At 46.4% G+C, this 17,045-nt stretch overlaps 2 protein-coding genes across 2 annotated transcripts; one reads left to right on the top strand and one right to left on the bottom strand.

Annotated features, from left to right (window-relative positions):
- Positions 1-10,018: 10,018 nt before the first annotated feature.
- Positions 10,019-13,656, top strand: LOC143837895 (uncharacterized). The gene is made up of 4 exons (XM_077338346.1): positions 10,019-11,994; positions 12,464-12,547; positions 12,725-12,808; positions 13,088-13,656. The coding sequence occupies exons 1-4, from the start codon at positions 11,373-11,375 to the stop codon at positions 13,585-13,587; spliced, it is 1,290 nt and encodes a 429-aa protein (XP_077194461.1). The 5' UTR covers positions 10,019-11,372; the 3' UTR covers positions 13,588-13,656.
- A 367-nt stretch (positions 13,657-14,023) lies between these two features.
- LOC143837896 (uncharacterized) lies at positions 14,024-15,385 on the bottom strand. The gene is made up of 4 exons (XM_077338347.1): positions 14,880-15,385; positions 14,545-14,631; positions 14,306-14,425; positions 14,024-14,174 (listed from the first exon to the last, which is right to left on the bottom strand). The coding sequence occupies exons 1-4, from the start codon at positions 15,220-15,222 to the stop codon at positions 14,059-14,061; spliced, it is 666 nt and encodes a 221-aa protein (XP_077194462.1). The 5' UTR covers positions 15,223-15,385; the 3' UTR covers positions 14,024-14,058.
- Positions 15,386-17,045: the final 1,660 nt, after the last annotated feature.

The raw sequence follows: 17,045 nt of genomic DNA on the forward strand, positions 1-17,045 counted from the left end.
CTCTCTCTCTCTCTCTCTCTCTCTCTCTCTCTCTCTCTCTCTCTCTCTCTCTCCCCCTCCCTCCCTCCCTGGTTTAAGACAGCCAGGAGCTCTGTGCTTGAACAAGCCTTCTTGGGATGTGTTTCTCATGGATGAATACCTATACAAATGCAATAGAAAGGGTATGTGCACAATATACTGTAGAAATGCAAGGCACTGTAACTGTATGCAATGTGCTATGGCTCTAAGTAAGAAAAGGATTGTGTTAAGACACAGGTTCAGCCAAATATATGCCACTTGGAACCTCTTGGGGGATCAGCAAGATATAGATGAGATAAATAGATTAAAATCAAGATAGTGTAATGGCACAGCCTGTTTCTTTATTGTAACCTGGCAGAGAAAGGCTTCCCAGGGAAATCAGAGGAAGGAAGACGAGGCTGGGAAAAACAAACAAAAGGAGACTGAAAATGAAGCAGTTGGGTTTTATAAAGATGGTGTATTTATAAAGATGGTTGATATTATTCTCCAAAAGGGCATTTCCCAAAGAGAGGCATTGCCCCTGACAGACTACCAACAACCAAAACTCTGGACTGGTTTCTAATATTAGTCTTCTTTTGTAAAACATTCCCATATGCTGCGTAAATCACTGTTGCAAATGAACAGCAGAAGTGACATAACTTTGGGGTTATACACTAGGAATACCCCCACAATCTCTGGTTCTTACCATAGAAAATTCAGAGGTTCAGGGATGTCACCTCCAGGTCAGATACAACTCTCCCTAGATTTTGAGCCAGAGGTCGCCTGGGGATGGCAGTCAGAGGCCGTGTAATACTGCATAACAGTAAGACTTGGTACATACATACAGGAGAATATGGTGGCAGAAACCAGAGGTAGTAGAACTGGCTGCACCAGTGCTGTGAACCAGCCAACTCCAGGAGAGCAAAGTGAAGCAGTCAGCAAACCTGACCCAGAGCGACAACCAGTGACAGAGACACTGCAGGAGGAGACAGTCTCTGAGCAGCCAGACATGGATCCACAGCCAGGTACAAGTACAAAGATCCCTCAGCCCTGAGTTGACAACAGAGACTTGTCTGCCCGCCAGTTCTCCTCCCTGGTCATCAGAGTCTCAGGAACAGCGTAGGAGGACAACAAGGAGGGACCTGCAAGACAGGAGGTGCAGTTAACGATGAAGAGTGTTTGCTGAGGATGCTGGCAGGCGCTGAGCATGACATTTAAAAGCAGCCAACAAGGTACTTTAATTTTCTAAAACAAGCCTCCGAAATGTTGCACAGGATGTCTTAGCTCGTGTTCGTATTGAAATTGGTTAAAGACATTCTTCATTCTGAGTATAACTCTGTTCAGCACTGCACTGTCCGTCTATGGACACAGAAACTGCAAAGAGGCATAGGCATCAGCATTTGCAAAGAAATGACTGTCTTGTGCTCCTCATATAGCAAGGACCCATCTGATCTCTTTCCCCACAGGAAAACAAGCCTGAGCTCTTGCTACGCTTACCTTCCATTCCTGCCAGCTCTCCCTTGCTCTTGTGACTTTACTTTCATTTGCTGTGTTTGCAACACTTTAGGAAGTTCCAAAAAATGGGGGCAGTGACATCGCTTCTAGGTCATCCACTAGAACTGACATTGCCCCATAAGTTATGCTTTCCCTCCCCATGCTTGACCTCCAAAAGCTCCTAGGGGCTGCTACTGCATGGCTGGCAACCTTAGCCCTTATAGATGTCTCCTGCTAAAGAAGACTGCTCAGAAAAAGGTCCTTGTAACTCAAAGGAATGGCTACATACCTGTAAAAATTATATGGGATTGGAGACAGCAACAAGACAATTTGTCTGCTGCTTCAGGAGGCATCAAGGAGTTTGCAAGCCAATTGAAAATAACTATAATTGTTCCTGGCATCCCAAACCTCGGCCTTTTAAGCACGGGTGTTTTCTCTTGCTTTCACTGTGTATGTCTGTTGATTTTTCTTTGTCATTCTGCATTTATTTTTCCTCCCTTCAGTGCACAGTTTGCATTCTGATTGCTGTTTCCCCAGGTTTTCTAAGGGTGCTTTGGTGCTGATTTCCCCCTTGTTCTGCTTCCAAGTCAAAGGGAATTCAAAAGGATACCGTTCCCTCAGATTTCTCCCTATACCCTTTTGCCAGGGTCACTCCCTCACCCACATCATTCTGCCCATTCTTCACCTTCCACTATTCTCCCCACTTCATTGGTGAACAAGCTCCATTTCACCATTGTTTTAATGTTTTTTTTTACAAGCGACATGAGTCTGGTGATAGGAAACTACGATTAGCCTGAGATCACTGAATTTAAAAATTAAAAAGATGGAACTTTTTAAAAGGAACTGGGTGAGTAGTTCCCTGCTGGTATTGACTTAGGGTGCTTTAGGATGCTTAGGGCTGATCCTGCGTTGAGCAGGGGGTTGGACTAGATGGCCTGTATGGCCCCTTCCAACTCTATGATTCTATGATTCTATGACTTGAAATGGGGAAGCAAATGGAAGGATCCCCAGTGCAAAAAAAAAAAGATTACAGTGCTACAAACAGAATAAAGGGGAGGAACTGTCTGCATGAATGAAAAATTGACATGAGATGTAAAGAGAAAGACTGGAATAGGAAGCCTAAAATTTTGAAAACATTTTTCTTTGATGTTTTAGTGAACGAAGTGTGTGTGTGTGTGTGGGGGATTTTAGCAGTCTTGAGAAGCCTAGCCTACCATTAAAATGGCAGTTGAGCCACATGGACCTCCTGCAAACCACTGAACTTAAGAATCTCTTGGGATCAATCAGTTTGAAGGACAGAGTATAATCTGCATAGGACAGGCTTTTAAAAAAAAACTGCCAATATAACAATCAGTGTGCAGGATCAAATTAGAGAATCATAAAGAGAAAACCACTTAAATTTGCAAGGAAATTTGCAACATTAGTGTTACTATGCAGCTGCACTAGGACATCAGCAAAAATATCCCCACCCATTCAATTTAGAGGCACAAGGCTAAACAAGCTATTCCGAGTTTCTGGCAGAGGATTCTTCCCCCATACAAATTGTAACCCTGTGCAAAATGTGGTGGCAAAGGTACATGCATATACATACATGTTGTCAATGATCACAGCTTGCAGTGCCAATGTTAGTGGGCCCTGCCATGCATTCTGTATACTCAACATGTTCCCACATATTATGAGATCATGTGACTCCCATTTTCACAGTGGCTGATAACAGATAGAAAATCCTCTAGTGCTTCGCAATATGGAAAAGAGAGCTTGTCAGTTTTTTAAAAAAACCCTTGTTGATTTCAACATTGTGTTTTACCCCTTTGCCTACATTCTTTTTTGTTCCCTTTCATTCACTGAACTAATACTAAAATGTGTGTACAAAACCTGAACCATGAAGGTTTAAATGGAAGTCACTTGCTGGATACCAGTGCACAGTTGTGATAGAACAATTGCATACCTTTAAAAAAAAAACTTTGGATACTATCCTACACATGAAATGACATTCCACTTCAGTTTAGAAAAATGCATTTTTTAAAATTGTGGCTGCAGAATAAATACAGTGGAGGAAAAATAATATTGTGTAAGGTGGGCACAAAATACAAAGTCAAGATTAAAAGTTAACTGCTCTGAAAGATGTGTGTGTGTGATGGGCCATAAATGTAGCCCTTTTTGGCTTTGTTTCTTGAACAGCAACAGTTAATGTTATTCTAGCAGGGGTTAGTGGCAAGAAAGGTCATTGTGCCTTCCCCTGAGGCGCTGTCTTCTTCTATATTTTTCTTCCGTTTGCCATTATCTGTCACTAGGAGTACCCATCATTTGGGGAAAGCAGTGCAGGCTTTTCTTCTGTGTAGCTGCTGGAGTGTAAGATGCTTCATTTATTTTAATTTCAGCTTTGTCATGCAGTTCTTAAAAACAGTTTTTAAGAACTGCACAATTTTGTAGTAGAATTAAATGTGTCCACGATCGGTGCTTGTTCCGTCCAATGGTACCTTGTGGAGGGTTATCAAGGTGTGGTGTAGGCCTTCTCAGCTGCATTTTCCACCATGATGTCTATAGTCACTAGCATTTACCAAAGCGATGTTTGAAGTAAGAGCTTCTTTTTGCCCTTTCTGAATTCTATCAAACTGACAATGGGTTCAAACTGCCTGAAGCGTCAGTCCTGCCACTGTGAGGCAGATCATGAGCCCTTGGTAATGATTCTCTTCGTGTATTAGCATTTGCAAGCATGACCTGTATTCCCCCTGTGCTTTTCTGATGTATATAAAAAATAAGGTTAATAAGACCTTTCTATTTCTGAAACATGCTTTGAGATCACCAGATGAAAGGTAGCACATGAGAACAAAGCTCACTTGTAAACAAGTCATGTTCACTGTGCTATTTCTGTGATAATTCAGCTGCCCTGTCTCTCTTTTCTTAACATTAATATAGAGTTACAGCTGTTCATCATGTACTTGTTGTTCGGTGGCTTGGTGGGAATGATCCTGCGTGGCACAGGATATAGGAGTCAACCAGCTTTTCAAACCATGAAGGGTATTTTCTCCCTAGTCCTGATGATTAGCAGTCATGAGAGAACCAGGAGAACTCTCAGCAGAGGAAAAACACAGGGGGCCATTCCGCACAAGGACCAATGTTGCCAATTGCTTTCACAAAGCGGAAACGCTATTTTAAATAGTGGAATCTCAGTGTTCCGCATACCTTCATTTATAGTGGAATCCAGTAGCGTTTCATTCGTTCCCCACAGGTTTCCGGTCTCACAGGAATCGCTAGAAAGGAAGCAATTTTTTTCTGTGCTGGTTCCCGCCCCTGGCCGTCAATCAAACGGAACAGCCAATGGGCGGTTGTTATCATGCTCCCAAAAAGCCCCTTTCCCTTTAAGCACAGTTTAAAAAAAAAACCACACACGTTTCAACGAATATGCATTGATTCGTTGCAACGGAGAGACCATCTAGCTGGCGTGTGAGCTGGCGATTCATCATTACCACGCTCCCCCAAGTGGGAAAAAAATCCCCCCCCCCTGCATGGGCGCGATTTCTGGCCGAAATTAAAAGGAACTGGTGAACAGTGGGGCTGTGATGTGCTTGGGGATTTAGGGGAGCTTTAAAGCACTTCTGTGGAGGGACTGTAGCCAGAGAAGCTGGTTCATTGCTTTCCCTGGTCTGAGGGAAAAAGAATGGCGATCGCTTCGCAGAGGAGGGGGAGGGACTTTGAGAACGCACATGTCTTTTTCGCAAGTGTTGCAGGTTGTTGGCAAGAGTGTAGCGATTTTCTGAGGGTGAATCCACTTTTCCCGATTCCCCGGAAATCGCTACAACGAAGCGATTTTGGTGCTAGTGTTGCAGATTGCTCACGACGTCATGCGGAACGTAGTTTTAGTGGCAAAAACAAAATGTAGGACTAGTGCTATATTAAAGTCGTGCAGAATGGCCCAGGGTGTATTGCAGCACAAAGCAAAAGAGTAGGCAGTATCCTGCACAGTCCATGAAAAGAACACAGCATTCTTTTCCATTCCTGCAGCCTTCTGACCTCCAGAATGATCATCCCCAGGGTTGCATGACCCTAGGGCTGACTACTCTAGGTTGGGAAATTCCTGGACATGGGGGTGTAGAGCCTAAGGAGGGTAAAGTTTTGGCAGGGAAGGAACTTCAGTGGGGTATACAGTCCACCATCCAAAGTAGCCATATGTTTCAAGGGAACTGTTTTCTGTACCCTAGAGATCAGGGGAGGTTGAGGGAGAAAGGATAAGGGGGAGAGACACATCACACCTTTATAATAAATTTCTTTTAAATTGGCTACTGTGCTTTCAAGTCTCCCATGCCCTGACCACGCCGGATTGGGAGAATACAGAGTCACGGGCGCGGTGCCAGCCCCACTCCCTGGGCCATGCAAAGGTGGGTGGATAGGTGGAATGGAGAGCTCCCGCTGCCCTGGCCTTGCACCCCACGTGAGACTGGGCTGGGATGCATCAGTGCCACTGGCATGGACTAGGCTTGCTCCCAAAGTAATAAGGAGGTGGCAGGGAGGCCACAGGTGGCCCAGCACAGTACTGGGGAGGTCAGAAGCAACCATGACAGCCTTGACAGTGCCGGACTGGGAGGCAGCAGAAGCAAGCCAGACATCTCACCAGCCCTGTTTTCCTGGTACAGCTCCAGCCCCACTTTTGAGGTAGTAGGGGGGGGATCAAGGAAGCCTCCAGTGGCCCTGGCCTTGTGCTAGACTGGGAAGGCTGACAGCCCTGCCCAGCAACCCTGACAGGCCATGTGTTTGAGAATATTATACTCTCCAGGTGGCATAAAAGCAAGTGTGATGTTATACAGGTGGATGCTGACCAGTTGAGAGAATTTGTGAAAATCTCAGGCAATGGCCTTTCCATTCTGACATCACCTTTATTGAGACATTTTTTCACTACTCAGGAGGAAATGGTTTTACTATTGTATTGTGAAGCTTTTATTACTGTGAATCAGTGTGCTGGGAATGGCAAGTAATAAATCAAATACAAAAATAAATGTTATCTGGGAAACAAGGGAAGGGGATTGCATGTATATGGCCTTTCATATGTACCTCCCCAACCCTGGCTTGAGATCCAAAGTCTGTGTAAATGCATGCACATGCTTGGAAAATACAAAAGACTGAGAGAGATTGGTTGTTGTGGGTTTTCCAGGCTATGTGGCCATGATCTGGTAGTTTAGTCCCTGACATTTCACCAGTAACTGTGGCTGGCATCTTCAGGTGAATCATTGCAATTTTGGCATGGAGAGAGGGTCCATCTTACTGTGACCTGCCTCTGAAGCTGCCAACCCCAGTTACCGGTGAAATGTCAGGGACAAAAACTACCAAACCACAGCCACACAGCCTAGAAAACCCACAACAATCAGTTGACTCCAGTCGTGAAGCCTTCAACAATTTAGAGAGAAAGAAATTTAACTAGGGCTCATTCTGCAAATGTTGAAAATATGCTTTCAATGTACTTTTGCAGCTGGATTTTCCTGCACAAAGTAGGAAAATCTGCTTCTAAAGTGCATTGAAAATGCATCATCCAACCTATGCGGTGTGAGCTTAAATCAATCTTTATCGAGTACAGCAACAGACAGATATGATAAGAAAGAGACTCAAATTTCAAGATGTAATGTGAGAAATCAGAGTTTTGTAAACCCAGAATGCAATGAAGAGCAATTTAAATTTCCTCACAGAAGTGGCTACATTAACTATGTATCTTCAGGTTAGTGCAGATGAAACCCATCCATGAGTATGTGTTCAGTGTCCCCCAGGGAAGGAAATGAAGAGAGTGCAGATGGTGGACTGAAAGTATTATCAAATTCCAAGACACATGTTAGGCTGGCCAGTAAGGAATCAGGGTTAGAGCAAAAAAAAAAAAAAAAATGAAGGGAAAAAGGCATAGGAGTGCAGTGTGAGACTTTGGGGAATTGGAAGGAGCAGGAAGATCACTAAATAAGAGCATTAAATAAGGCTGAGCTCTAAGATAACTGTACTGACCTAGCTGGCTTCATGTGGAGGTGGAGTGGGGAACCAAACATGGTTCTCCAGCTCATAACCATTACACCATACTAGCTCTCAAAGACAGAAGGGAGGATGCTTCCCAACATGCAATAAAATTAATTCTATAGGTCCAAATACACTTTATTATGCATACACAAGAGAAGTACACCCTTTGTCATTAGCCAGAGGTCCAAATGCAATGTTTCTTTCCTGCTAATAATGTGCCTGGAAGATAGTTGGATTAAAATGTGGATATGAATCTTTAAATTAATTGCAATCTACTGCCGTATTAATTGCCCATGGAAGGCTGCCTCCGTATGCTAATATACCTTACTAGATGGCAGCACTAATGTTTCATTCCTATGGAGGAAATCTTGTACACTTTATTGCGAGACAGTGGATTTAGCAACATACAAACAGGAAGCTTTATAGAAAAACTGGGCATTAAAAATGCATCTTCTTTTTGTAGGATGCTTGGGAGATTCCAGAAAAATAGTTTATAAGCTACAAATGATGACTGCAATTCTCAGAAAACCATTAGCAAAAGCTTTTAAATATAAAAACTATAATGGAACTATTTGAAAAAGAGTGGATAGAGGTACATGAGAGCTATGGATGATATTTCCCCAAGAATCTATGGGTTTTGAATGTGCAGGTTATTGTAAACCTCATCCCATGTTTATAGAAGGCTTGCTAGCTTTTAATTTTTTATTTTATTAATGGAAGAACTGTTGACCTCAAAGTATTGCATTCATCCTTCCAAGCAAGTGAAGCATACACAACTCCCACTGCATGAGAAAGAGGCACAATTCATTTGTTAGCTGTTTTGGTGATGCACTTGTCTCAAGTAGCTTTGTTAAAAACAAGTGGCAATAATATTGACTATGTAGTTTGAGAATGGCATGTCATCTCAAAATGGAATCAAATGGATAGTATTCATAGGTATCCATAAAGATAACTGTCAAGATATCTGTCAGTAAAGATATGGGTCTGTAGGAGGCTTGAATGAAAAATGAATACCTTAAGGTAAAATGGTCTTTAGCCCATGAAAAAAATGAATAGAAATGTTTCTCAATGACTGTAGATATTTCCTCAACAGGTCTCCAGTTAGCAACTTTGGTATCAGAGGACCCTAAGTCCCTCTACAGATCTTCCAGCTTTGGCCCACATAATAACCTGAAGCCTGGATCATGTCATGAACTGCCAAGGGCCAAGAGGACTGCCTTGCACACATGCAGTAGCCTCAGATAGTTAAACCTCTATATCCACTTAAATTATATCAGTTTGGATGTCAGCTGAACCAAATAAAAGCTAATGGTTAGATCTATCAGTTCCTTTCCATTAGTGAGAATTGGTCCTCTGAAAGAATAGACCTTCCTCCTGGACTTTTTCCACAGATTTTCCCCCCAACAAACAGAAGGAGTCTTTCTTCAGTAGAGGATTACTTAATTAATGAAAAGGAACCATTGACTCCAATCCATATCAAATAAGTACAAAAATAATGTGTTATTTCCATCATTAGCCTCTTCAAGTGCCCTTTGTGGCAAGACCCTACATGTTCACTTGGACGTAAGTCCTACTGAGTTAAGTGAGATGTATTGTCAGGTCAGGAGTGCAACCCTGGAATGGTACGAGTCTGCCATTCAGGGCAGCTATTCAATGACCTGATTCAGCCATGATTCTTCATATGTAGCACAAGACTGTCATTAAATCTTTAAAAATACCTTATAGCTTACCTTAGACATGCATGGCATTTCTACACTGCACCCTTATCTTCTGCAAGATGAACTGTCATGGCTGGCTCCGAAGGATTATAAGAGAGTCTGCTGAGAATTCTCTGTTGACTCCTAGCCTGATTTTTCCCCCTCCATAGAGTCCTTGAGAAGTAAGCAATCAGAATGGCAGCCAGTGAAATTTTACTTGAAGACAAGCCCTTAGGAACGTTGGATCCCACCTGTGATCTGCTAATGTAGGGAAGTCTATGTAAAGGCAACTTTGGTTAAGACCCCAAGTGAAGCAGCATTGTTCCACTGATCTGATCCACTGATCTATTAACTTTCCAATTGAAATAAAATCTTAAATTGCTTAATTTGGCCTGGATCATTGACCTATTGACCATTGAGTATCTACAGATTTCACAACTATACTTCTAGTATGTAACACAAAGAAATATTAGCTGGCTGCCCCTCAAAGTAGGAAAACATAAAAATCAGAGTGTCATGAACCTTGGAGCACACATGTGCAGCAGGTAAACGTACCATTTTTGACAGCCACCCTCATTCTTGACCCAAGCCTCAGATCAGAAATGCTAATAGGTATTGCTAGAGCCAATTGGATGTGCCAGTACCCCCCCCCCAAAAAAAAAAAGGGAACAGAGATTTGGGGGGAATTAAGTTTAGAAAAATTCATGAAAACGTTTCTTAGACCTGGCCTGAGCAGGTCAGTGGAAGGGGAAAGATAGAAGATAAAACTTCTGGAAGCAAGGGGAAGTTTTCTCTTTTGTGCTGATTCAGTCAAAGCAGACAGAACTCTGAGGGGCATTTCCCACGGCTTAAAAATAGCACAATGGTAGCTGATTGAAAACGCTACTAATTTGCCATAACGCACGACGTCGTAAACAATCTGCAACAATCCTGAAACCGAACCGCCAAAAGCGCTTCGTTGTAGCGCTTCTAGGGGAATCCAGAAAACTGGATTCACCCTCCGGATAGCGATACACTCCTGCAACCAATCTGCAACACTAGCGCTAAAGACCTGTGCGTTACCATTGTTGCGGGTTCTTCAAAGTCCCTCCTCCCGAGCCTGTCCTCCAAACTTCCGGCGAACTGTTCGCCATTTTTTTTTTCTCCGAGCGAGCGGGGATCTACGAGGCAACGGGACAGCGACTGGCTTTCAAGCACGATCACTTTCGGAAATTCTGCCCGGACACCACAAGAGTTTTTCACAAGCACAGTGGCACACACCGTCACGTTCCCAAAATTTGCCCAAAGCTTAAAACCCCGTCTACCATCGGCCAGTCCTAGCGGAGTCAACGTACAGGGAGCATTTTAAAAAATTTTCCTCTGAGCGTGCCAACGAACGTTCGCCGCTCGCAGTCTCCTGCTTAGCTTAGAGGGGTTCAATAGACATGATTCGTGGTGATATCATGAGGGGCGGCTTATGTGTAGTGGGTCTTTGTGTGGTTCCCGGTGCGTGCTTGTGCTTGGGTGCGGACAACCCCTTCCATTGGCGGCTAGACCTCCGGCAAGCGGAGTTGCCGTCCCCCGTTCATTTTAAAAAATTTTCCTCTGAGCGTGCCAACGAACGGTCGCCGCTCGCAGTCTCCTGCTTAGCTTACAGGGGTTCAATAGACATGATTCGAGGTGATATCATGAGGGGCGGCTTATGTGTAGTGGGTCTTTGTGTGGTTCCCGGTGCGTGCTTGTGCTTGGGTGCGGACAACCCCTTCCATTGGCGGCTAGACCTCCGGCAAGCGGAGTCGCCGTCCCCCGTTCATTTTAAAAAACATTCCTCTGAGCGTGCCAACGAACGTACGCCAGTAACATGTCATGTTTGGTTGATTTATGCTGTGGCTGGTGAATATTATTGGGGAACTGCCGAGTACTGCCGCACTTGCTCTCGGTTGAACACCGGCATGCGTTTGTGTAATGGCGGACATTTTCCTAAAATGGCTCCCGCTGCATGTTCAAACTGCTCTTCTCGCGTGTAAACGAATACGCGCATGCGTTAAGTCAAACAACAAGGGCGCCAATCTGGCCATTAGGAGCAGATCCTGTTCCCGCGCGAGGAGTTTTGAACGTGACATGTGACCTGATGTGGCCAATGTGCGTGTCCCCTGCTGCCCTCCACCAATCAGGAGCCGGCTAGTCCCTTTGTCTTTGTGTGCGGGAAGGTATATGATCCGTTGCACCCTGCACCTCCCACCACCATTTTGCTCAGCTACTAGCGAAAGCAACATGGAATCGTCTTCTCAAGCCTCGTCCGTCCCTGCAACCGGCCGTGGCCCAACTTGGAGGGACGCGGAGATCAGGGACCTGATCGGGATTTTCTCGGAGGAGAAAATCCAGGACGCGTTCCAGTCCTCCCACAGGAATAGGGAGGTTTTTGAACAAGTGGCTATTAAGATGCGCGCCCTGGGCCACAACAGGACCGGCCTTGAATGCCGGTCGAAGACCAAGACAATGAGGGCAGAGTACATGCGTGCCGTGAACCATAATAAGGGTTCCGGCAACGAAAAGGTTACCTGCCCCTACTTCGAGGAGCAGCGCCAGCTGTACGGGGACGGGGAAGGATCCGGCAGGCCGAAGCGCGTCGGCCGGAGCCTTAAGGTGGTTCGGAAGCCGGCTGCCCCGGTCGAGGAACCACCCGCTGAGGAGGATCCCGGCGAGGGAACCTCGTCCAGCTTTCGCCCTCCACCCCCCGTCCAGCAACGAGCCGCGGAATCGGTAACGCTGGACCTGATCGCCATCGCTCCTGGGGAGCCAGAGGAGGCTCCTGAGCAAACGCCCCTTGCCTCCGGTAAGTGATTTTCTTTTTATTTTATATTTCCTTTTGAGCAAATGTGTGTTCTGACGTTTGGGCATCGTTTTCTCGTGTGTTCGTTGCAACGCATAAGATGGTAGGCTGTGGAGTGCTTGCTGTGGTTACTATTTGAAACGGTTTTAATTTTATAATTTTATAATTTAATTTTTAAAAGATTTTAAAAGAAGGTAGGCTGTGGAGTGCTTGCTGTGGTTACTATTTGAAACGGTTTTAATGTTATAATTTAATTTTAATTTTTAAAAGATTTAATAAGATGGTTGGCTGTGGAGTGCTTGATGTGGTTAGTATTTTAAACGGTCATGTTTAACCCACAGCCCCAAAATATTTGCTGCATGCCTCGCCCATAGGCCTTCTGCAGTACTTTGGCTCACTACTTTGGGAGCTTGCTTTGTGGTTCATGGTGTATGCTTGCTCATTTTTCACTATTTTCTGCTCTTGTCCACAGAGACACAGTTGCCAGGGACGGGGCCCCTAGAGTCTCCAGCAGCACCTGACGTGGATAGTGATTCGGGGGCATCAACTAACATTGGTAAGTATTAGTAAAAATAGGGGGGGGCTGTTTTAACTGCTTTGTGCTTTTCTGTTTGTGCAGGGCAGCAGCACTGCTAAGAGAAAGAAGAGAGTCCCTCTGCGTTGCTGGTGTAGGCTTTGAAGCTGGCTTTGCCACCCTTTGGTCCTAGATCTGTTTTTTTTCCTTTTTTTGCAGATTTCATACCCGGAACACAGGAGGAGGAACAGCCTGGGGTGCTTGGACCTCCTGCCCGGCGCAGGCGGATACAGATTCAAGATGGTGAGCGTGCATGACCTGTTCCTTTCGAGCCATAGCTGCAGGACAATGTCGCTAGGCACTAACCATGTGCTCCCTTTTAATTGTTGAGAGTCCTGCTGTGAAAGTAGGCAAAAGTAAAAGCACAACATGGGCAAACAAACAATAGCCATGTGCTCGCCGGGGATTGTTTAAATTCTTGGCAGGAAAACACGGGGACAAAAAAGAACACCATGTCCACCATGGTGTGTTTTGACTTTTTTGATGTTACTAACAGTTTTGTTTCTCATTTTTTGCCAACAGAGGTTCTTTCAGATGAGGAGGAGGAACCACCCCTGCCTCCAGGCAGCCCACCACCTAGAGGTGCGCTCCCAGCAGAGGAGAGGCTTACGAGGGAACGCGGCAGGCTGAGGCGCGTCTCCGTCTTGACAAGCGTGGGAGAGAGGCTCCTTGAGCACTGCTATGAGGAGTCACGGCGTGCCGCGGCCGCTGACCAAGCCATGCTCACACTCATTGCCCAGGAGGGGAGAAAATTGAGGGCAGTCCTTAGAGAGACAAACCAAATCCTACGCGAAGGCGTGGAGGAGGTGCGACTGATAAGGAGACTCATGGAGAGGGCTGTAGCGGTCATGGAAAGGGCCTACCCTCCACAAATCGCCCCCCCACCACCACCCACACCAACACCACCACTTCCAGCACCCACCCCACCAACTCCCTCTCAGAATGCCTCCACCCAAACAAGAAGGAGGACTATTCTCGGAAAGAGAAAAATTAAACCAGCAGACAAGTACTCCCCCTCCTAGTTTTGCCCACTTTTTCTATTTCATGTTATCTGTGTTTTGTTGTTTGTTGAATAAAGTTTATATTTTTGACTCTGTCTCTGTGTACCCTACTGTAGAATCTGCAAGGCTGAAAGCGGCCTCTCTAGTGATTGTGTATATTGTGGTACTGCTGTGTGGGTTGGAGGTTGGAGGGGTGTTAGTTCAAGGAGTTTTAGGAGTGTGGTGTGGGGTTAAATATGTGCGAGTTTAAGAAGTCACACTGGAGTCTTGTTATAAAATTTGCAATAACATTTTATTTTAAACAACATTTTAACAGGGGAAAAACATTAGGGAATGAAACTTGGAGCCCCACCAGCACCACCACCCCCCACCCCCCTGGAAAACCTATTTTTTTTAACAAAGGTATACATTTAACAGGGGAAAAACATTAGGGAATGAAACTTGGAGCCCCCCCCCCAACCCCTACCCCAAAACACAAACAGGAAACAAAACTCAGTTCCCACCGCTCCCCTCCCCAGCCCCTTCCATCGCCCTAACTCTCCTGCACAGCCGTCCCACGGTCCCCCTAACTTTGCGCCGGAAGAGCTCTTCGTCCTCCTTCTTCTTAACTGTGGGGAGGGAGAAAAAGTACACATTAGTACCACACATATTTTCAAATTTCTTTAGTTTACATGCATACACTTTTAAGTGGCCTTAGCCACAGTGTGAGATGAGTTGGGCAGTGGGGAACATAACCTACGTTCTTCCGCCTCCCTCTGTTGCCTGTGCTGCTCAATCTCCCCTTTCAGCTCTGCCACTTGAGCCTCCAGGGAAGTAACTCTGGCCTCCATGGCACGCAGCCTTGCCTCCACAGTTTCAGCTATAGAAATCAAACAAAGAATTTGATCACAGTCCAAAAGGAAGCATCACATCAGGCTCCCATATGGCTCCGTGTGGGTACACACACATGGGTCTCCCTCACAGACATAAAACTCTCACCTGCAGCCTGTCCCGAGGTGGAAGGTCCCTCTTCCTCCCCCTCCTCACGCTCAGGTGCTGTTGCCAGCTTGGATGGTGATTGTGTGGCTGGGCAAAGAAAAAGACAAATCATAATTAAAAGCACACAAAACAGAGATGAAACACAGCTGGTGGACACACCACAGTTAGAGTCTAAGCGCATAACCAAAGTGGTTCTACAGTACTGGCTGGCTAAGTCTGAGGGGGTTGACAGCATCTAAATACTTTCTCGAATTTCATTGGGGACAGTAGGGGAAAGAGGCAGCTAGTCATTCCATGCATGTTTAAGGGCAAAACACAACGAGGGCAGCACTCACCCATATGCCTCCTCATGTCCAGGGGGGGCTTCCCAGCCTTCTCCCATATTTTAACCATCTGGTCGTGGAAGACCGTCCTCCCACTTGGCTGCGGGATCCCCCCCCACTGTTCCAGACTGTTTAGGAAGTCCAGCTTAAGGCGCTTGAATTTTGTCCGGACCTGCTCCCAGGTCCGGACGTAGCCCCTCTCCCTCAGCTTTGAAGCCAACACCAGGTAGGCACCCTTGGTGTGGCAATGGGTGCTGGCCATTAGGCGGCCAACACTTTTTGATTGTAGCACAAGCTCCAGAAGTGCCTCAGCCTCGGCGCGCTGCCAGAAGGAGCCCTTCCGTGGCTTCGGCATCTTCGGAATGACGGTTAGGGAACGAACGTGCGTTGCTCCGATCGACCACCCCGTTTTTTAAATGTATCAAAGCTGCCCACCAATAAAATTATTCCTTGGAACATGAGTGGATTGATCCTCCGGTTTGACAGGGGTCGCCAATACTTCCTGGCTACCCGCCTCCCCGAACTTTCCCCATTCAGCGCTTCCGTATTGTGTTTGTCAATTTCAGTGGGGAGTTAGCATTTAGGGCTGTCAAAGTGCTTTTGGACCAGAGAATCCCCGTTTTTTTGCTGGCAAAGTACACAAACCGCACAAGACAAGGTTAAACAAAGAACACAAAACTTTATTCAACAACAGAGTAGGAAAAACAATTAAACACGCCTCCTGTTTCTGTAGATGTGGGTGGCTATGGCGTCCCGAACCTTGCACCCCTCAGCATATATCCTTTTTCTCCTTGCTTCAGGGATGTCCTGTGTATCCTGAAGGACTACAGGTTCAGGTTCGTCCTCAGGGAAGGGGATGTTATGTCCCTTGTCCTCGCATATGTTGTGCAAAATCACACATGCGATTATCAGCGGAGTCACATTGTCAATATGTACATGGAGTCGTGACATTAAACAACGGAACCGTGACTTCAAACGTCCAAAGGCACGCTCCACTACATTCCTTGCCCGGGAGTGACTGAGGTTGTAGTGGCTCTGCACGTCCGTCCTTGGCCGCTTGTAGGGAGTCATGAGCCAGCGTCGTAATGGGTAGGCTCCGTCCCCGAGGACCAACGCCGGCACACGCACGCCCTCAATGGTGGCGGTGGGGTTTCCTGGAACAAAGACCCCTTCGTCCATGGCTTTCCTGAGGTTGGATTCCCTGAAAACAAGGGCATCATGCCTCCTGCCACTCCACCCCACCTCGGCATCGATAAACCGGCCGGAGAAGTCCACTGTTCCTTGCAGGAGAACAGAGCAAAAGTCCTTCCTGTTCCCGTACTCTTTTATGCTTCCCCCGGGGGCACGGATAGGGATGTGGCTTCCATCGACGGCCGCAAAACAATGCGGGAATCCAAGCCTGGCAAACCCGTCCATACTCTGGAATAAGGGAAAGAAAAGAATATAAGCCATGGCATGTCAGCGTGGGGTGTATCGCGTCTTCGTTGCTGACCTGTCAAACAAGAAAAAAAATTTAAAGGGCAAAGGGGATAGAATGACACTCACCGCTCCAAGCCGGTCTCCGAGGCACACGACTTTGCTGAACAATTCCGCCTCCATGGCGAGGCAGAACTCCTTAAGGATATCGCCAACCGTAGTGACTCCGAGTCCGAATTGCTGGGCTACTGTCCGGAAGTACTGAGGGGTGGCCAAGTACCACAATGCGGCAGCCACCCTTTTTTCAACTGGAACGGGGCGCCGCATGCCAGTGACTTGCCTCTCCATGCGTCCACGTAGAGCCTCCACGAGTTCAAAAAATGTCCCCCTCGACATCCTGAAGTTGGCAATCCAGTGGTCATCATCCCAGCGAGTCCACACAAAATTCTCCCACCAGTCAGAGGATCGTTCGTCCACCCAGAACTGTCTGGGGAACCGGACCTCTGCCAGAGCTTGCCAGCGTTTCTTGGCCGCCATGGTTACCCTTACAGAACGTCTTCTGCTGCTGGTCAGCGTTCCGGCCACCCGTTCTCGGTACTCCGCGATAGCAGACGTCCGACGCGACAAGGCGATATTCATGCGCTGGACCACCGCGAGCATGTAAGCCAGCAATTGAAAAATAAGCCTCTCCATTGCAACGTTGACCTGTGCTGCGGGCAGTAGGCTACGCAAACAAAAGAGTGAGGCCGACCGCGTGTCTGC

Source organism: Paroedura picta, chromosome 5 (assembly GCF_049243985.1).
Source record: "Paroedura picta isolate Pp20150507F chromosome 5, Ppicta_v3.0, whole genome shotgun sequence".
Lineage (NCBI taxonomy): Eukaryota > Metazoa > Chordata > Lepidosauria > Squamata > Gekkonidae > Paroedura > Paroedura picta.